The sequence below is a fragment of the Osmerus mordax genome, chromosome 16 (genome assembly GCF_038355195.1).
Source record: "Osmerus mordax isolate fOsmMor3 chromosome 16, fOsmMor3.pri, whole genome shotgun sequence".
NCBI classification, from domain to species: Eukaryota; Metazoa; Chordata; class Actinopteri; order Osmeriformes; family Osmeridae; genus Osmerus; species Osmerus mordax.
The window spans coordinates 11,412,074-11,433,626 of NC_090065.1; the positions used below are offsets into that span (position 1 = coordinate 11,412,074).

The 21,553-nt window shown below is 41.5% G+C and overlaps 2 protein-coding genes across 2 annotated transcripts; one reads left to right on the forward strand and one right to left on the reverse strand.

Annotated features, from left to right (window-relative positions):
• Nucleotides 1–975: 975 nt before the first annotated feature.
• On the reverse strand, nt 976–10,898 carry afg3l2 (AFG3-like AAA ATPase 2). Its single transcript, XM_067253341.1, has 18 exons — nt 10,683–10,898; nt 9,379–9,478; nt 8,595–8,675; nt 8,426–8,482; nt 8,250–8,341; nt 7,988–8,140; nt 7,445–7,519; nt 7,171–7,295; nt 6,747–7,020; nt 6,320–6,457; nt 5,365–5,518; nt 4,972–5,079; nt 4,313–4,438; nt 4,111–4,221; nt 3,888–4,003; nt 3,233–3,433; nt 2,863–3,057; nt 976–2,767 (listed from the first exon to the last, which is right to left on the reverse strand). The coding sequence occupies exons 1-18, from the start codon at nt 10,770–10,772 to the stop codon at nt 2,525–2,527; spliced, it is 2,439 nt and encodes an 812-aa protein (XP_067109442.1). The 5' UTR covers nt 10,773–10,898; the 3' UTR covers nt 976–2,524.
• A 703-nt stretch (nt 10,899–11,601) lies between these two features.
• On the forward strand, nt 11,602–21,306 carry fastk (Fas-activated serine/threonine kinase). The gene is made up of 11 exons (XM_067253816.1): nt 11,602–12,012; nt 13,858–14,854; nt 15,282–15,600; nt 15,899–16,086; nt 16,230–16,378; nt 16,656–16,872; nt 17,417–17,576; nt 17,937–18,028; nt 18,224–18,938; nt 19,162–19,276; nt 19,473–21,306. Exons 2-11 carry the CDS (start codon nt 13,900–13,902, stop codon nt 19,557–19,559), a joined length of 2,997 nt encoding a protein of 998 aa, XP_067109917.1. The 5' UTR covers nt 11,602–12,012; nt 13,858–13,899; the 3' UTR covers nt 19,560–21,306.
• Nucleotides 21,307–21,553: the final 247 nt, after the last annotated feature.

Genomic DNA, 21,553 nt, shown 5'->3' on the forward strand with positions numbered 1-21,553 from the left:
CTGTATAGTATAGTCAGTGCAGAAAGTGATCTACTTTTCTGTTATTAAATAAATCAAACTCAACTTTGATTGGTTTAGATTGAAATATATTTCAAGTGGATCATTATCACAACTGAACAAATTCCACGTTACATCACAAGTCCTACAGAGCGAATGTGCTACAGAAATGCAATCATTAGACTGCTTTTTATTATTAGTGATATCCAGATAAACAAGTGTGTGGAACAGCACACACTTAAAGCTCTACCAATGATATTAGTGAACAACAATTTGAGTAATTTAAGGGATAATACATGATTGACAGTATTTCTCCAGCAGCTAAAGCATTCTGATACTGGAACTAGTTCTGGTACTCTTCAGCCTTTCATTCACTCAATTCATGTGTCTTGGCAGTAAAAAAATTAAGTTTTTGTAACTATTGGGCTGTTTTAATTAAACTGTAAATAAGGATAAGGCATCTATTGTTGGTTTGAATCATTGGAGGCTAAAATGTTTAATGTGGCAGCAGCTTGACAACACAACAACACCTTTGTTGCTGTATGAATGTGGTCATGGTGTTCAAGACTACGGTAGTTCAATTGAAAAAGAATACAAATAATTTAGTATTCAAATACAATCAGTGATTTTACATGGCCTTTTCTGTCATCAAGCATATTCATGTTATCTGCTGTCCCATTCTGGAGGATGAGAGAAATTGTACCATGAAGGATATGATTGTATATTTTTGTTCCAACCCCATAACCTCAAGCATATCATCCATCAAGTAACAACCACTCTTCTCCTACCCATATGGAAATAATGTAAAGGGGGAAGAGCATTAACTGATATTTCTTAATCTACACAAAAGTATATTATTTCTGACCAATGTAGCCTACTGATTGTATAAACAAAATTACTTTAATAAGTGGATTAATCAGTGATTTTTGTACAGCATTGAACAGTATTTAGCATTTTTATAACAGACGGTACGAGATGTGGATAGAAACAACCAATTTAATTTCTTAATTTCTTCAGTCAGTGCTCTACATTGTTTTCACAAGCATTTTCTATTTAGTTTTAAATTCCTCTTAAATAGCCTTTTCCTGGTTTGTTTTGTTTTATTTGTGCAAATGAAAAGTTTGTTCTAGTAAGATGTGCCAAGTGGAACTACTGTCCTATACATGTTTAGATGCTGACAGAAATACAACTTAAAAGACCTTCTGCACTCGCCTTACATGGTGCCATCCACATTGTGCGAGAATCCGTTCATAGGAATTTCATATGCCACATATTTAATTTTGTACACAGTATCCTACCTGTTTCAGATGCGTAATTTGAATGTTTGAATAGCACCATAATGGAGCGTCATGGGAGAGGGTGTCATCTTTTTATGGTGTCCTTGGTTGCTTGTTTTTTTTCTCCCAATACTCTCCTTTCCTTTTCTCTTTTCAAATATGTTGTGGTAGGAAATGAATGTTAATGAACAAGCAGGAAAAAATGATGGCTGCATTTACACATCAAGCTAAATCAACTGTGTCCAATAGAAGAGAAGGAAGCCTGCCCCTGGTAACAGTGAAGGCAGTAAAATGTCAGGAGGAAGTGTTCTTGTAAAACACACCCCAAATGTAAAAGATGGCAGTGTGCAGATATAGCTTGTCACCTGTTCTTAAACAGAATAACAGTCAGAGCATAACCATCTAGCCCCTTGCCCCCACTGTAGGAAAACCATCTTTTAGGAAACAGATTTGAACAGAGCACGCCAAAATGAAATAAAATAACATAACTTAAATCAATGGTTGACCTTAAGGTGAATGAGCAACATGAGCTTTTTTTCTCAGAGAATCTTGCAAATGAATAAATAACAACTTATGTCCAAAAATATTATTTAGCTATTGTAATATATTACATTATTGTGCTGACTTAATAACTGACTTTATGTAATCGATACCCAAGCAAGCCTGCATGTCAAGAAGCAGTCACTGAAGAAAAGTGTTACAGGTAAATCGCTTTTTTTATAGTAATGTAATGGGATACATTTTAGCTGATTAGCAATTTTGTATATTGAAATTTCCTGATATTCTTTAGACGGTTTATTGATAAGACTGATGGAGTTAAAACAAATAACTGTGGATTTCATTTCAATTTCTTTTTCATTTTAACGAGGTCATCAAGCTACATCATCCTTTCTTAGTAGGACATCCTTTGCATTATTTATAAAGAAAAAACGTTCTTGCCCTACATCCTAACAAGTACCAGTACTAAACTGGATGTATTTTATATATATTTTTCTCATTAGGTGTTTAAGGACCTCCCCACCAGGACGCTTGATAGCACCCAGGGAGATATTTTGACAATATGACCCAGGTAGAAGAGGCAGGCATTCAACGTTGTCACATTCAGAGTCCTGATTCAGCATCCTTGAAATAGATCCAGAACACTGGAAACCATCAAGACTGGCCATGTTGAGGTCTGCCTGATGATTCAATCTACCATGTCTCCCGCTTTCCATTTCGCCACACCATAACCCTCCAACAGTCCAGGAAGTCTAGAAGGGCATCCCTCCGGAGATCTGTCGTGCCACCTGCTCCTCTGTGCTCTCCTCTTTGTCTTTGTTGCGTTCCCTGTTCCAGTCCTTGAGGCCCTCTGGGAGGGAAGTGTCTTCATCCATACCCCCCGTTCCCTCCACAAACTCCTCGTAGGTGGATTTCTCAGCAAATGGACGAGGCCCCAGCAACTCAACCATGTCATCTTTGTTCAGAACCTCCTTATCAAGCAGACGTAGTGCCACCTAGGGGTAGGAAATGGTATGGATCAGTATTGTCTTTGTATGTGTGTGTGAACACATAAAGAGTGGAACAGTCACCGATCCTTCTTTTTCATTACCTTCTCCACGTCTGTCTTTTTCTCAGACAGAATCTGCATCGTGCGCTCGTAGGCCTCGTTGATGAGCGAGCGCACCTCAGAGTCGATCAGACGCGCCGTGGCTTCACTGTATGGCTTCTCCAAGACCATCTCACCCTGCCGGGGCAGGTCAAAAGACAGGTGGCCAACCTTCGCGTTCATGCCAAACTGCACAATCTGTGTAGAAAGGTCAAAACGGAGATGTTTCACGTTGTGTTGCTTTATAATTCCAAAATATGAAGAAAGAGAAAGTGCATATTTTAATAGTGAAGTTTAACTGTAAACTGTGAACATTTCTAGGTCTGCTATGGAACATAGAGATAAAGGATGACAGTCTGTACACATTACAGACCTGAGCATAGGCACTTTGGGTGACCTTCCGCAGGTCGTCCTGGGCCCCTGTGGTGATGCGGCCAAAGAAGATCTCCTCAGACACACGCCCGCCCAGCGTCATACACATCCTGTCCAGCAGCTGCTCCTTGGTATACAGGTACTGCTCCTTAGGCAGGTACTGTGCATAACCTAAACCTTTCCCTCTGGGAATGATAGACACCTGGGAAAAACAACAACTCACACAAGTCACAATGACATAAAAAGGTTAGGTCCACGAGCCAGACCCTGGGCACATTGTGGCCGTAGCGGGGACCGTTTCTGGGGTATTCTCATCCATGCCAAATAAACGTTGCATGGCACAGTAAGTATTTGTTGAATTGACTTCACAGCTATTTTCCGAGGCAGCTGTATTTGTTTGTTACATTCCATTTGTCTTTGGAGACTGGTGCGGTGTGACACCATGAGAAACACAGCTGTCAGGCAGTCACTGCATCCAAAGCATTTAACACCTCTAACACTTATTCTACTCCACGAACTATTTCACTTTTACCGTCACTGTATGATGTACAAATCTAATATTGCCAATGGAAATGCCTATGATTTGGTCAGTTTAAGAGAACCAGGAAGTATATATGATTCCAAGTCAACTGAATGCCTGGGCCTGAGTGGCCTACCTTGAGTAGAGGGTCTGCATGCTCCAGGTACCACCCGGCCACGGCGTGGCCTGCCTCGTGGTAGGCCACCGTCTTCTTCTCTTCTGGCTGTAAGACCTGGGTCTTCTTCTCAAGACCTAGATGTTCAAGAGCCATGAACAGTGTGTGTGTGGAAAGACATCCTACCACAGATCCTTGCCGTGAAAGGATGGTTTAATTGTGACTGGTTCTAGCTCATGCTCACCTCCGATCACACGTTCAATGGCCTGCTCGAAATGCTTGTGATTGATGGCTTCAGACAGGTGGCGAGCGGCGATGAGAGCAGCTTCGTTGCACACATTAGCAATGTCAGCACCTAATGAAATATGGGAAACCATAAACACGATCATTGCTTAACCTCAAATTCAATGGTGTCACATTTGAAGATGGTAGCTGTGTATGCATACCAGAGAAGCCAGGAGTTAGGGCAGCCATTTTTCTGGCCAGAGCTTCTTTGTCCATCTCTGGATCCAGTTTTAGGGGCCTCAGGTGCACTTTAAATATGGAGGCTCTACCCTTGATGTCAGGGGGACCTGGAGAAAATATTCATCACCTTAGTTATTTTTCATTCTCCAAACATGAGGACCTAAAAATTTATGTTACAAGTATGACTATAAGTAATAGACATAAAAAAACAACACGACTGGATGTGGTATCTGTGGATATCTGATCATCAAGAAGGCCTCTTAGTATATGGTATTTGTATGTAAGAAACTCTGCAAAGCCCCATACGGAATTTACCCAGAGTATCAATGATCAAGACACAGCAGGATTTTAAGATAAGAAATGGATTTGAGCCATTACACAATGATGTAAGAAGTTTAAGAGATGTAGATTCTTTTGTGTCTGGGTTCAGAAATCAATATCCCTTGGTATCCTTGTACTCATCGAGACTTGCATAGATAGTATTGTTTGAGACAGAACAAACAGATTGGTTGATAATCTTTTCACTTTTAAAGCCTTCTTAAAGTTATGAGATAGTTGTTTAGATGATATTAACTTTGACTTGTAATCAGACTGAACAATGGAGGACAATAATGTAGATATAGAACTGTGATGTGTGTACCAATGTAAATCTGCCTGTCAAAGCGTCCAGGTCTCATCAGTGCAGGGTCTAAAATATCAGGTCGGTTGGTGCCAGCTAGTACCACCACATTGGTTGCAGTGTTGAACCCTGGAGAAGAATTAAAGGAAATATTTCAGTTGTTTCCAATACAAATGTTTGATTACAGGTGGCATATGTAAAGTGAATAATTAATTTAACATTTCATTAACATGAAAAAAACGAAACAAACTAACTATTGCTTTAGTTCTACTTTTTAATATTTATTAAGGAGCAATAAAAGAGTAGCAGCCAACACAACCATAAATTGTTAAATTAATCTCTGACAATATGTCTCACTATTAAACCATGCTCTTCATTTGTGTCAAACGTTGCTTATGAAGCTGTAGTACATACCATCCATCTCCACCAGCAGCTGGTTCAGTGTGTTCTCCTGCTCGCTCTGGCCTCCAAAGTTCCCTCTTCCACGCTTGCGTCCCACAGCATCAATTTCATCAATGAAGAGGATGCAAGGGGCATTTTTGCGGGCCAAGACAAACAGGTCTCTGACCTCAGAATCAGAATCAGAATGGGATTTATTCGCCATGAAAGTTTGCACAGACAAGGAATTTGCTTTGGCAGGAAGGTGCATACAATAAACATATACCTAAAATTTAAATATGTGGACTATCTATACTAAGGGTACATAAACTAGCTGTACTAAGTGGGATTAGAATAGAATTAAATATACAATAAAATAAAATATAAGTTGCCGTAAATTACAATAAGTTGCTGTAAATTACAATAAGTTGCCGTAAATTACAATACCTACAGATAAAGAAGATGATATAAAGTGTTAGGCAGCAATGGCACTAAAAACAGTTAAATACTTCCTTAAAAAACACACAGAGTGATATTAAATTGAATATAATAGTATAGTAAAATGCCATTTGGTTTTGAACCTATGATAAGTCTACTCATCTACCCTGTGATAGACGAAGTAGGAACAATCCGTTTTTATTTTGATTATTAGTTTGACATTCAGAAACATTTGTGATTGCTAGGTAAACAATGGGACAGACCCCATATGTGTTCCTTTTAACAGGTTCAGTAGTTCCAACTTGAGATGTGCTATAATAACCTACTTTAGGTCTGTATATTCCGAACTCTGTATTACAGACTCTATGATATAGAAAATCTAATGATGTATTGGACATTACAGAAAGAAACTATTCTCTGTTAAAACTTGAATAGACATTAGCTCATCACTACCCTAATAGCAGTTGACTCTCATATCTGTTTTGACTTTTAGTTTTGGTCATGTTTTTTCATTCATGTGCGCCTAATTATTTGTTTGGAGTTGTTTGCTTACCCTGGCAGGGCCTACGCCAACAAACATCTCTAGGAACTCTGAGCCATTGACGGTGATGAAAGGGACGTTGGCCTCTCCAGCAGTGGCCTTGGCGAGGAGGGTCTTCCCTGTCCCAGGTGGTCCTGTCAGAATGGCACCCTGGGGGGAGACACAAGTGAAGAGCTTGACAACATCCCAAGTTTGCACAAACTTGCTTTCTCACCAAGATATGGTGAAATAAAGTCTAAACAGAAAAGCTAAAAAATACACTACTATTCAACCTCTGGATCAGATGCCATTTTTAAGTGGTAGGGCTATTGAAAAATCAAAAAGAAAAAAAAAAAACAATCTAGAAAAGCCCTTCATAGAAAGACAAACGAAGTAGCAGAACAGACAAATATGCAATAAAAAAACCAAAAACAAAGCTTGCTCTGATCTTTTAACTCACTTTGGGAATTTTTGCACCCAGATCCTGGTACTGCTTGGGGTTCTTCAAGAAGTTCACAAACTCCATGATTTCCAGCTTGGCCTCCTCACAGCCGGCCACATCTTTGAATTTGATGTCGATCTCATCCTTGATCACCTTGGCAGTGGTCTCGCTGACACTAAAGAGACCGCCCATGCCTCGGCCCGGTCTGCCCGTCCCAGCAGGCCCCCGTCGTAGCATGAGGAGCAGGAAGCCAATGATGAGCACGGTTGGGAGCATGCTCAGAAGGAAGGAGCTGATGGTAGAGAGAAGAAGGTTGATTTTTCAACAGAGATACAAGTAACATGTAATACAAGGTAGGTATGGACATTTTGTTTGCCAAATTTGAATACAAAATTTATTAATCCCAGATAAAAATGATAACCCACCACATTCCCAATCTTACCCGTCACTCTCTGTGGAGTAGACCACTGGCAGGCGATTCTCACCCTCAATTCCCATCTCATACTGTGAAGTCTCCAGATTACGCTCAAATGTATCTACGCTGCCGATATTGAACCATACATATTGCTGGGCACAGAAAACAAATTAGACACAATGTTTTTGACGTGTTATTGCCTGCTTGAATAAAAAAAACTGTCACTGGGACCTCCATACACATTTAATTTTTATAATGATTCAATTTTGGTTTTAATAAATTTTCTAAAAGGAAACCTTACTCCATCAACAGGAGTCTTCCCGGGAGAAAACACCACTTTTACATAGCGCTTATTTACAACCTCCAACCGATCCACCTGTGGAAAGAATGACCTGATGCTTACATGGTGGCTACATTTTTCAGTTCCACAGCAGGTTTGGGGGACTATAAATGTTCGGTTTCACAATGACATATTTTACCAGTCAATTTGAGTGTGGCACACAAACATACATACAAACAGGAGGACCAGAGAAGCCTTTTTTGCTTTCTGTGTGGTTGTTTATTTACTTATTAATTCTAATTCAGAGCAGCAGTTCATTATTGTAGTACATTTTTACTCTGTAGCACTTATCACTGCAGAGCTATCCAACTGGTAAAGAAATAACATTTATACAAATTTACTATTACATATGAATATATTCTTCATTTTTGCTACAATGACTATCAAATGTACACTGATGGCTCAGGCCTACTACCATATCGACACCCCGCTAGATATCTGACCATACTGTAGTTTCCCACACCACTTAATACTGCCATAATAACATAAAATCTAAATACTTACCACTCCTTTTGAGAGGTAATTATTGACAAAGTCTTTCCAAGTAACTTCTCTTCCCCCATCACGAAAAAATAAGTAGTATGTGACAACTGTCCAAAAGACTGTCCCACCCAGGAAATACATACGGAAATCTTTGTCATCCCACGGCACATCACCCTGTGGATGTTGGTTTAAGAGAAAAGGAGAATGGACAATGCCTACCGGTTAAGAGATACCATTTATTTGAATTTTTTTCCAACCATTACATTTTGGTTTAATTTCTTACCTTCTGAAGCCGGCTATACCAAGTAGATTCCTCCTTTCGGCCTCCTCTCTTTCCTCCTCCACCTGAGGCACCTCCCCCCCCCCCACCAGTTCCTCCCCCACCACCAGCTCCTCCCCCACCACCAGTTCCTCCTCCACCACCAGCTCCTCCCCCACCACCAGCTCCTCCCACACCACCAGCTCCTCCTCCACCAGATTTCTCAGTGGCTTTCTGTCCATTGGCTGGGTCAGCCTCTAAGTAAAATTGAACAATGTCACCAAATTAAGTTCATTGTGCAATATACATTTTAAAGCATATGGAATGGAACAAATTTTGTTTTGTATTGCAACTTCCAAGCAAAATTACCTTTGGGTGTATTTCCACTGGATGTGTTAGGTTCGCTACTCTTTGGACCATTCTTAGCTTCAGGAAAGTACTTTTCAAAACCTAAGACAAAGTAATAAGAAATGGCACAAACTATAATGTTATATTACCTGGACATTAGGAATCAAAATAATCAGTGATGTTGGTCAGAGCAGACAGTCTCCACTAGGATTCAGTGAAAATGGAGTGGTTGGCTATTGACTTTGTTCATTAGAGTTAATATTCTATCTTTATTTAGGCTATGTTTATCAAATGATTTGGCTTTTGTGTGAGCTAGCATGGTGCGTTGCCAAACTGTTGTCATTCACAATTAGATGGATTCCTACTCAGAAGAATAAACTTATAAATAAGCAGATGGCTATTCTGTTCATCTACATGATCTTGCACCATATTGCCCAAATTAAAGGGGTTGCATCATTGAGTCGTATTGGGGTTTATACAGTATGTCATCGAGCGATTGACTATAAAATCAGCATCAACTCTCTCATGTATGGGACTATAGGCAAAACAGTGATCTTGTCAGATGTTATAAGTTAATGGTTAAGGTGTGCACTTTGTAGTTGTGCGATTGACTTGTGTTCAGTCGAATGAATAGCCTAATACAAAAGTAAAAGGGCAAACTGATGTAAACGGGTGCATACAGCCAAAAACATTACAAAATATAGGCATCATCTTATATAAATGTATTAATATGTAATATTAATACATTAATTAGTGCATCCTTAGACAAGATGCTAAACTAAAAAGTGTTAAAACAAATCCATACCTTTGGGGGGTTTGGAGCAAAGGCTTTGATAGGCACCCAAGACCTTGGCAAGTATAGACCCTCTTTCGATTGCTATTTGGGCATCAGCATAGCTTGAGACCTATTGGAAGGATCAAATAGTATCAAACATATTTGTTAGAAGTAGGCTACTACATTTTTACTATTTAATATCAACTCAGTGGTTGACAGAGTGGTCTAAGATGAGAATCATTCCAAACAACCATTTCCAAACAACCACTGAAATTAAGAAAATGTAAGCCAAATAAAAATATCAAATATAGTCTCAAAAATTAACTTTTCAAGATCCCAATACACTTTTCAGCACAATATAGCTAATCCGATATTGTATGTGTATTGTCTCAGTGAAGATTATTAGGCTATATTAATAAGACATTTCTGGACAGAAAAACCCCCCAGATACATAGAGTTCAATACGTTTTGCACTTTTATTAAAACTAGACTAAAAGTGGATAAAGAAACTCATATGACAAGCTGGGTTTACCAATAGTGGAGTATTGTAAAGAATGGGGTCATTCAAGGTTAATTTTTACATTTTTGTAACATGGCCTAGAAGCTATATGAAATTTGAGTAATTTGTCATCCTTATTGCCTTGTGTGACCCATGCTAGAACTAAGACATCATGCAGTCTCGCAGACTCCTCCAAATCGTTGGGAGAAGCTGACAAGCACACGACCACAAAACGACCTAAAAAACGAGCTGCACAACAACAATACTCAAGTTTTCCTGTTTCATATCCTCCTCACGAGGTACACAATGACAACTATAACTTGCCAAATAGACCTTCGATATTGCACTCAAGTCTCTTCTGCAAGCTGTACATGGCTAATCGTTCCGGGATCACATTCGGTCACATTAACCCACCCTTTTAGAAAGCGAACAAGCTACCTGGAGTGGAGGTGGTTTTAGGGAAAGAAAATCAAGTCTAACATTAGCTAGACACTGGTTAAATAACGTATATATATGGTGATGTTATGTATTGTGCTGTGTATTATCCAACAGGAACGTCGTCCTGAAAGTCATTCATGCAGGCCTGAAAAGGCATGTTGCTAGCTCTGCCTTGGTGGTGATGTGATACTAGCAGACATGACTTGAATTTTACGTGTAATAAAGTCATGTTTAAGATTCAGAATCAGCTTCATCCTGGCTAGTTGTATTGATCCATTCACCAGCCAAATGTCAATAGCATACTGCGAGGAAGCAAAGTACTGGTCAGCAGGCATATGCTAACGCGTTAGGCTAGTGTGGGTGCTGTCAGATAAGACCAGACTCCAGTGCAACTTACCAGTCGGGCATTGCTTGTTACGTTTTGAGGCAGCAGAACTTTGAAAAGATTCCTGCAACCTCTTGACAAGCGAAGGTATCCATATGCCATTCTGACCGTAGCTAATATTAGTAGCTAACGTCAACAGAAGTTCTAAACGTTCATCAAAACATAAGGACAGGACTTCTGATGAACTATCCCATTCCATAACAACACCATACACACGCCATCTTTGCAGTCGTCTAAATCTCCTGAATTACGTAGCTAGTTTACTTCTTCGCTGGATTGGCCCTAGGCAGAGCATTACAAAACCCGTCATCATGGACCATTTGCATTAAAGATGCAGACCAGTCTCCGATGATTAAAGGATCATGTGTCTGGTTATAAGACTGCTGCAAAGTGTAGGCTACCTGAGGAACAATTGTGTTATGGGTCTATTGGCAGGAGCACCAAGAATAATCTGATGTCAAGGAATAATACGTACAAAATTGCAATTAAGGATGAATATTGTAGCATATGTTCCGTCATCCTCACCAAATAAATTGGTGGTCAAACTAGTGCATCTTTTTTGGCATAGTATGCAGGACAGTATACCGTTCAATATTTTCATTTACTAGTTTCTAATTTCTTCCAAGGACAACATCGTGAATTTCATTTCCAAACATATTAGAAAAAAATCCTATATCTCACTCTAAAGCCTTAGCATACTGTTGCAGGTCAGACTCAGAGCGAGGTCATGTCGAGGGGCTTCTTTGAATCATTCCTCAGTTGTGTAAAAACAAGAGTCGGAGACTGAAACACCCTTATTGGTTCATGTCAGGATTCAGCATAGAACGTACCCTCTTTCGCTCCTAGGCAGTAGGTGGCGGTGATGCACTTTCAACGTTTCTTTTCCCCCAGCAATAGACATGAAAAAACCACTGAGAAAGGGAAATGTCGGATGCGGAGAGGTAAGGACGGGGGATCGAACGATACTACTTTTGAAGAAATGCTGTCAGTTAACAACTAGGAATGAACCTCTTGGCGTGCAAAGACAATCAAGCTGTAGACTTTACTTTGGATAAAAACCATGCCAATGAGTGACAATTTAGTAATAGCACTGTGCTTGAGTACAGTAACTAGCTAGCTAGCTGCTACAAGTAAGATAGCTTGGCCGAGAGGACAGCTAGAGCGAGTCTAGTACAATTTCACTAGAAGCTACAGTAGCTAGCCTAACTAGCTAAGGGGTCAGACAAGCTAGATTATAATTTGAGGTCTAAAGATCACCGAAAAGCAGGTTTCTCTCGGCTGGCTAAAGTGACTCCAGCCACCTGGACACCACTTTCTGGCCTGCTGAGCTGACATCAGACATGTGAGTACAATATGTTAATAACAGCTATCACTAGGTATTTTTTTATATCTACGTTAGCCTAGCTAAATATGTCTGTGCCCTTCCTTGGCCAAATGGTTGGTACCATTTAACTCTTTAAAATAATGACAATCAAAACGGAAGAAAGCAACATTTTGCTGGATTAACACTACGCAAAGTGGCTGTGCTCGTTATCGTTAAGTAGCTTCCTACTTCAGCCAACGCCTGTCTTTAACAAGTTACCAACCTAGCTGCCCTGGCCTTGGCACGTCACGATTTATTCCCAAATGCACGCCCCCTAGTACACAGTCCTTCCATACCGGTTGTCTAATAATTTCCAATAGAGCGTAGCAATGGTTGTATCTATGCAATTTTTCTATCTATGCCAATTTTGTATCTATGCATGGATGGTGTTGTATGTATCTGCCAACTTTTAGCTCTAATGCTTTGGGGGTCAAGCTACTGAATCGTTACTGACAAATTATTATATTATACAAGTCAATTAAATATTCGTTATTTTACTTTTTTATTAAAGGCCAGATCATGCTACTGTTACTGATGCAACCATCCTTCAATGGTACAACGTTGTAATCTATCGTGTGAAATGTAAGCATCCGAAATTATGAATATTATTCACTTTAGGGCGCCCACTTAATAGCACACGTTTTGACACCGGGTCATCGAGGCAGTCATCTGTAATAACAACATTAATAGGCAATGAGACCTATATTCTGGAGGTCCAAGTTTACAATTTAAATACAGTACCAGGAAAACATATTATCCCCTGGTCTAATGTGCTGCATTAGGTTTAGTAAATCAGATTATTATCAAATAATCCATTCTCAATTGAGGATTTTTTTTTTTCAAGTTTATTTGCCTCTTGACATGGTGATGTATATATGAAACCCCATTGTAGTATGATCCAGTTCCACCAGATCATTCATATTTGTATTTTTACAAACCAGAATTGCTCTATACTATTCTTGTTGACCAAGATTGAAGTCTTATGTAAGATCTGTTGTCTTACATGGGATGTGACCATTGTGCAACCAGGGGTATCTTTTTTATGTGCAATGTACACCATTGTGTTATGTCACCAAAGTGCAGACCTAGCATCACTTGACAGGGTTTTCTGTCTTTAGTTGGTCCATGACTTAAAACATTGTTGCAATTGTCTTTCTCAACTTCTTTGTTTTGACAAGGCACACTAAACAATTTGGCACATAGGCTGGAGGTCACACTACAATAGTCTTAAGTCCTTCTCATGAGACAGCTTGTGGTCATTTTTTAATATCTTGAACTGCTAATTGGAAACCAAGAGTGATGATGGTAGACTTTTTGAAGTCACTGCAAGCAGAGATTAGTTGATCCCATATATATAAATGTGGTCCCATATTCCCAACATTGCTGGCTAATTGGCTTTGAACAAGACCCTACATTTACATTTAGTCATTTAGCAGATGCTCTTATCCAGAGCGACTTACAGTAAGTACAGGGACATTCCCCCTGAGGCAAGTAGGGTGAAGTGCCTTGCCCAAGGACACAACATCATTTTGCACGGCCGGGAATCGAACTGGCAACCTTCAGATTACTACCCTGATTCCCTAACCGCTCAGCCACCTGACTCAGCCACCTGACTCTGCCCCGCCCTGTACATCCAAACCCCTGTCCCATAGCGTGTGGACAAGTCACTAAGGCCACAGTTTGCGATGCATGCAAAATATGCATAATATTTAGGCTGGGAAGTGAATTTACTATGAAATTATATTCTTTCAGTAGAAATTTGTAGTTATCTCCCAAGCATTTCTTCACCTCCTTTCTCTCTCCACCCCTTTTTGTCCTATGCAGGTTTAGTGTGTTGCATCTCAGAGGTGGACTGGCTGGTGTACTATGCAGAGGCTGCCTTCCAGCTTGCGACTCCTGAGCTGTGGCAGCATCCTGTTACCCCTCGCCTTCCCTCACCTGCGACCCGCCTGCTTCCCCAGCGCCCCATCTCTCTCCCTCACTGGCATGTATGCCACCCGCCTGTACAGCACGGCAGGAGGAGGAGGCGGAGCTGGGGGGAAGCCAGCGCGCCGGCCAGGACTGTCTGGAGCAGGGCTTCCCATACTGGAGAACCACCATCAGCACCACCCACACCATCACCATCTGCCTCCTCACCACCACGCCCACCACCATCTCCATGCTCCTGCTCCGCCCCCCAGATACCCGCCTCTCTACCAAGGCCGCCCGGATACCCACCGAGGGCCTCACTTCCACAGCCACCACCAGCATCATTACCACCCACATCCACACACGCAGCCTCCTCACCTGGCCCCGCCTCCTCCACCTCCCCCTTTGCCCCTGCATCCCCACTTTCAGCAGCACGCTCCCCTACACCACTATGCCAGCACAGGCAGTGGCGGGGCCAACAGTGGCGGCATGAGCAGCAAGAAAAAGACATGGAACTTCATCCATGAGAAGATGAGCTACGACACCTTCTTCACCATGAAGCGCTTAATTGAGCGCTCGCGGCGGCCGGATGAGGTGCTGCGCTGGGTGACCCAGAATCCAGGCAAGATCTCCCATAACCACTACCCTATAGCGTTGCAGAAGATTGGCCAGCTGCTGCAGACTGGCGGAGGCACGGGCGGAGCTGCCACAGAGGTGGCCTTTGGGTCGTCCTCTCCAGGAGGGGGCAGTGCGAGTGCGGGAGGAGGGGATGGAGCTGGGGTGGCGGAGAGGAACGGACGACAGATCCTGGAGCACCAAGATTTCCAGACTCTGTGTGACGCCATCGTAAACGATTGTGCCAAGTTTGACAACTTCAGCATAGTCAACTGTCTTTATGCCGTTGCAGCTCTTGGTGAGTCATTAACGGATATAATACTGTGTATAATATATACATATTCAGAATAGTCGGAAATACACAAATTGGTGTGCCATATCAATTGATGTGGGGAAATTCTATGAGCCAAGTCCATCACTGAAACAACATGGCATACCTTCTCTTGCAGGAGAGGGAAATGGTCACAAACCCAGTGTGGGTGATATTTGTAGTTCATTACATTAGGACTATCATTGTTAATGAAACATTTTACAGGTTTGACTTCACAAGTTTTTAAATGCAGGTTATATAATTGTTACAATGTTATTGAGTACAATGATAGGAGAAAAATATTGGGCCTCTTTAAAAGTTTAGATAATAAATAAGTTAAATAACTGTAATTATGGTATTACTTATAATATAATCTTGAATTTCATTTATAGTTTATTTCCTTCTATACCACCAGGTCTCCCCAGTAATTTGCGAGTGGTGCAGGTCCTGGAGGTGGAATCCCAGTCCCGTCTCAACCAGTTCAACCAGAAGGATGTGTCCATGGTGTTCAGCTCCAGCATGAAGCTTCACCCTGGCAGCCAGCACCCGCTTACTGAGGCCTGCCTGGTGGGCCTGGAGAAGAATCTGGAGCGAGAGCGCCACCCACAAACCCTCTTTCTTCTGCTCTCTTACTATCGCCTAAAGTGGCGCTTGCTGAACCCACAGGACGCTGCCAATGGAGGCACCAAGGTTGACACCGTGCACCCCAACCCAGAACAGCTGCTAGTCAACAGGTGGGGGTTCATGACCAACACGAGCATAGTTTTTAAATGGAGCTGTGCACGCATGCAGGAGTCTTGCCCATTGGAATACTAACGCAATTGATTAACCTTTTATGTATTTGTTAGTCTTTCAATTGTGAACTTGCAAATAGTATAGTAATTCTAATAATTAAGTACTCAAATAATCTAGTTTTGAATTTAGCAACCCATACGGTAAAAACATCCCTTTGCAGGTTTTAAGTGGATGACTAAAGTAGCTGAAAGTGATTTGCAATGAATATCGCTTCAATACAATCCCTTTGTATCATAGGAAGATCTTGCGGCTGGTCAAACACACCCTAGCCAGCGTCAGCGGAGTTCGCGACCAGGAGATGGCACTGCTGGATGAGATGCTGGCAGCGTGCGCTCGCGAGGCCAGCAACAAGAGCCTGGAACTCATCTTCAGCTCCCATCTCTTCTACCAGAACAGACAGGAAAGGTTCATCAACAGCCTCGCTGGTATGCATCATTCTGGACTTTCCTTTAAAGACGATGCTTTAATCATAAATGACTTTGAATGGTCATATGGTCAGTTTACAAAGTCCTTCACAATGTATGTTTTCCTACTTTTCATAACTTCTTTCTATTTTAACACTCAACAGAGGAGCTTCCTAAAAAGGTGGACAGCATCACTCCATACACCATGGCCCTTATTGCCAAATATGTTGCCCGCCACCGGTTAAGAGACACTCACCTGCTTGACACCATTGCCAACTTCCTAGTCAAGAAGGGTGAATATCTGGACAGCAAGGTGACCTATATTTATTCAACCTTCTTTTCACATGACTTCAAATAGGAATTATGAGATGTTTTAGCAGCAGTACCATTGCAAGGGTAGATGAGGCAGTGTGTAAATGTGGAGACTTGTATTTTGTTGGAGACCTGTTGGAGTTTTTTTTTTTATGTGGCTGGTAGAGATGGTATGTAGAAAAAGAAGAAAAGGCAATAGTAAAATGCTGAGCTCGTGAGGAAGGGCAGCACAAAGTCTCTTGGAACATCCCCCCCAAAATGTTTAATTCTCCCTCCAGGTTATCCAGAAGCTGGTGTTCCCCTTCAGTCGAATGAGCTACCGGCCATCCAATGAGGCCCAGTTCTTCTCCAAGCTGGAGGTGGTGCTTGAACTGAAAGCTCTGAGTTCACCTCTGGCCACTGTCAACATCCTTATGTCCCTGTTTCAGCTGGGCCACTTCCCTGGCCTGGTCCTACACAGGGTTTTTTCCACAGCCTTCATCAGCAACGTCACAAGTGAGTACAAATAGCACCTAAATATGAGTACTTAAAAGTACAGAGAGACACAAACTCAACAAGCTGCATGTGATGTAAACAACCTGCAGTCCTTCAGTAAGACTTGTTAGCTAAGCATGCTCTTGATTTGGCACTTATTAAAATAGAATAACGACACATTAAAAGTACAATTGGTAAGAATAAACCTTTTGTCCCCTATGAACATGTTGTGTAAACTAATGAGGTCCTCTGAGAGTTGTTTAGCAACAGACAGTTCAGTGCCCACGGAATGTCCATTACAAATGTTTGGAGCGGTCCGCTACTTTACAGCCAATTATGTTCCAGCAATCCTGTTTGGAAACCTACAGCAGTCTGAGCATGTCTTGAAGGTATTATGTGCTTGCGTTTATATGGGTGACAGCCTGTGTATGTATCATATGTATGAAATATGTTATTTGTATTTTCATTGCAGGCACCGTATGAATCCAAGGCAAATTTCCTTTCATGACGAAAAAAAAAAAAGGATCTTTCTTAAACTTTTAGTGTTACCTCTGTTTTTTTGTAGACAGCCCTTACGCTCTCATTGTTTGCCGCTACCTGTCCCTGCTGGATGCAGCGGTGGAGCTGGAGTACCAGGACTACACTGGACCCAGACTGCAAGACACGCACAAGGTGCTCATGTTCGACCACGCTCTGACCGCAGACGAGGTCAACCGCAAATACAGGTACTGTGGGGGGGGACAAGGGACCGTGGTTGCAGGGCCTCTGTACATGGCAGACATGCTTGTTGCCGAGTCGTAATTCATGGAAATGGAAACGGCATTGCCCTTTAAAGTTCACTTTTCAATGAAATTATCCCAAAAATCGAAATGTATCTCTTGCACTTGAACACTTTCACATTAGATAGAAAAATAGGGGTTTAAACATTGTTTTTGAAGGTGCTGAAAAAAGCTGAAAGGTCTCCTCAGTCAATATAATTGATGGTTGGCAATGGCATATATACTACATATATAAAACTTGGAATTCTACTTAAGCAACATTTCCAAAATAGAGTTGTTAATCAGTTTGTTTATGTGTCTCGTCAGTTACAAGGGTCTTGTTGCAGAAGCCCTGCGACAGCTAGTGGGAGAGCATGGTTACAAACAGGATGAAGTGCTGCCCCCAGGATATTACACAGGTATGGGGAAATATCTCAGAGATGTACATAAAGATCCCTGACATGCTATTCTGTACTGTTATCTGCCATCTGTACTGTTGTAAAGGTGTCAAAAAGTCGTCATTGTACCTCAGATGTATAACTTGAGGCAAACTGTACATGACAGTTATAATGGATTATCTTACCAGTGTCTGTTTTATCTCTATTCCTCTGTAGACTTTTTGCTGTGGATTGATGGTTCTGGGAGGGTTCTCCCAATCAGGACATCTGTGGCCTCTTTGGGGGTGGTCTCCACAGGCTGCCTTTCCACAATTAGCGGCGTGCCGAAGGCTCTAGAGGGGACCGGTTCTGTGGCGGCCCTCTCCTCCGACTTTCAGAAGTTCTCCCCCTTTGCTTCGTTAGAAGAGTCTTGTGACCAGCGGCCCACGACGGACGTCCTTGGCGGAGGGCCCGAGTCGGTGGCCTTCTTGTCCCACCACATGCGGACTGCTGCAGGAGGCCCGGCCACATCTGCCTCAAGTGTGGGCTCCAATGGTGGGCCGCTGGACTACAACCCCTACTACGTGCCTACGCCTGACTACTACTCGAGCCTGGCCAAGGAGCACTCTTTGGAAAGCCAGGATAGCTCCACACTGAGCAGCCCACCCTCTGATGGATTAGCCCAGACAGTTGTTTCTGGGACCGGGGGACCCTCCTCTTCAGACTCCCTCTTCCAGTTCTCCATAGGGAAGATACTGGAGGATGATGGAGGGCCTCGGACAGTCATTCCAGGGAGCCAGAGGCCAGACTGTGAGCTACCAGCCTTTTATGATGAGGTGACGTATCCGGAAGGGGGGAAAGGGGATGTAGTGCCCACCTCACCACTTCATCTTCATCCTGCTAATCGGACTGATGAAGAGAGGGCAGCCGGAGACCAGAGGCAGGTCAAGAGGTCAGTATGTGCTTTCCAACTTGAAAATGTTAAAGTGATGTTTTTTTGTACGTTTTTTTTACAGTTTCACACTCAATTCCGTTCGGCGATAATCTCCTTGAGCAAAGTTCAATACGTCTTAATACCTATTTAATGATCCTGTCTAGCCTACTTTGTAGCTTACACCTTAAATCTTTTGGACAGTTGAGTTAATGGACTTTAAAATATCATTTGTGTTCTTCAGGGTCATCATGTCTGTGAATGATAAATGGCACTACTGCCATAACTCTGATGTTTTGGTGGGCTCACGGGCCATGAGAGATCGTCACTTAAACCTACTAGGATACATCATCCTACAGGTGAGTTCTGGCCCTCGAACAACTAGATTCTAGCAACAAAAACTAAGCATCTGTCATTCCCATACACCCTTTCACTTTTAGCATAATGAAATTCAGATTTCAATGTCAAACTGCCATTGAACAGGTTTTTAAGAGTTTCTTGAAGTGTTCCATCGACACCAATTTGTGTTCCGTTGTGTTCTTTTGTCTTCCCTAGCTGCCCTATCATGAGCTGGAGAAGCTTAATGGTATAGAGGAGGTGAAGCAGTACCTCAACAAAAAACTCCTGGAAATCCCCTTATGACAACATGACTCACTGTGTGCTTGCTTGTTTGTGTGAGTGATTGTGTAGTGGGTGTTTGTTGGATTGGGGAAAAACATGTTTTTCTGGGAGGAATACTGTTTTAACTAAATTAAAAACTAAAATTTATCCAAATGGCACTAAAATCATGTCAAAAATAGTTACTTTCCACTTGATATGTTTAGTAGCATGTTGCCATACATGTGTAAATCAATGTTATTGCCACAATAGTACTTTTCATAATATACCTTATCACCATTGCCCAGTGTCTTTCAAAAGTCAACCAAAAAAAAAAACTTGTAGCAGATCCTCATATTAGATTTTATCAAGAACATTTCTTATAGGAATGATTTGATTTTGGATTGGTGTTACAATAGGGTTTAAGATATTGAATATGGAATTTTGGGGACATTTGTCCCTTTTTGTATCATTAATTTCCACTGTCATGCACGTTGGGGACATCAGTGTTTGGGTCAGGTACAGGGTAAAAAGGTTTCAGGGACAGGTAACTAGACCTGTTGTAAAAAAGATTTTTTGAGTTGAATTACTTAGTAAATCATCACATACAGCTCTTGGTTTTGTGTATTGTAAAGGAAGCTAAACTTAAATATGGGTGGGACGTGTTAAGTAGTCAACTGTTTTGATTTGTTTTATGTATTTTGAAAAATTAGCAGGATGACTTTGATCCTACTTTGCAACTTCCCTTCTGGATCTCATGCAGCATCTTCTGGAAGAAGGGGACAAGGTATAATATGCAGATAATGTTTTTTTTTTTTTTAAGTAACAAATTATTGAGATTATTTTAAACCTATAGGAACACTGAAGTGTTGATGAAAGACGGTGGACAAAATCAGTGGTTGGATGAAATGGATGTGGGTAAAGTGATACTTTAAAAGCATATATTTTTTATAAGGTTACATGCCGCACTGGTAAAGCAAGAGCTACTCAATTGATCTTTTACCCAGTTTTTGTTTTGCTGTGTCATATATAAGGAGTTCCACTGTCCACTCCCACTGCTTCTCTCATGGCACCAAAAGTCCTCAGGTGACATCTTTATTTAGAAAGTATCTGTGTCCAGGAAGAATTTGGGATGATTGTTTACTGCGCTGCTGAAGGGGCTGATTTGTGTGCTGGGTGATTGCATCAGAAATGTAATAGGACATGTTTATTATAAGCTCTCTACTCTGTATGATGGTGAACTGTTTGAGCTGGGGCTATTGAGGTGGTGCGAGGCAGAGTTGCAGGTCTCATCAACCAGGGTTCCCCCAAATTTATTTATTTTACTTGGCCAGGTCTACTTTGGTCACCCCAGAGGTTGTGTCACACATAGCAAAGGTGAGTTTTGGGACAGTCTCATTCACTTCCATTGTTATTAAATGCATTTGCTTTGCTTAGTGCATACTGCAAGTCTTCTGTGTAGCCCATGGTCAAGGAGAGACATGGAGACATGGTGAAGCTACCACCCTGAACAACCTGTGAGTAAAATATTGTGAATGTGTTACATTTGTTTAAGTAGCTATTGGCTCTTGAAAATGGCTATAGCATTCTAAAAGCCTTTGCGGTGCCCTGTGAACAGAAAGCACTATAAATGTACTACACAAAGGTGGTTCACATAGGTGTCAGATTATTTATTACAATTGGTCTCACTCCTCTGGTTCAGAGGTTGGGCAAGTGTACAGATGTCTGGGTAAAGGGAAAAGGGTGGGAGAGCTTGTTTATATATTGAAATGTCTATATAAAATTTAAAGAGGAATAAGACTTTGTTGTTTATATTATGGTCTCAGTATCTACGCGTCAAGCCTGATGATCTCATTTGGGATTAGTAAAAGGGTAATGATAGATTTGTGGATAAACATGCAACACTCAAACTGGTACATACTGCAAAAGGCAGCAGTTATTGCAGTGACAAGGACCTCAACCAAATATGTGTGGGGGTTGAAGATTTGTTTTAAATTTCAATATGTCAGTTTTCCAGTCATTTCAGTGAGGCCTAAAAA

What these genes read in the sequence shown, in the direction of transcription:
- fastk (XM_067253816.1), top strand. Translation starts at nt 13,900, where the DNA reads ATGCAGAGGCTGCCTTCCAGCTTGCGACTCCTGAGCTGTGGCAGCATC. An exon ending in CTTCATCAGCAACGTCACAA is followed by an intron (nt 16,873 to 17,416) that starts GTGAGTACAAAT and finishes GTTTTTTTGTAG; the next exon opens with ACAGCCCTTACGCTCTCATT. An exon ending in GACCAGAGGCAGGTCAAGAG is followed by an intron (nt 18,939 to 19,161) that starts GTCAGTATGTGC and finishes TGTGTTCTTCAG; the next exon opens with GGTCATCATGTCTGTGAATG.
- afg3l2 (XM_067253341.1), bottom strand. Translation starts at nt 10,772, where the DNA reads ATGGCATATGGATACCTTCGCTTGTCAAGAGGTTGCAGGAATCTTTTC. An exon ending in CAGTGGAAATACACCCAAAG is followed by an intron (nt 8,483 to 8,594) that starts GTAATTTTGCTT and finishes AATTTTACTTAG; the next exon opens with AGGCTGACCCAGCCAATGGA. An exon ending in GGAAGACTCCTGTTGATGGA is followed by an intron (nt 7,296 to 7,444) that starts GTAAGGTTTCCT and finishes TTCTGTGCCCAG; the next exon opens with CAATATGTATGGTTCAATAT.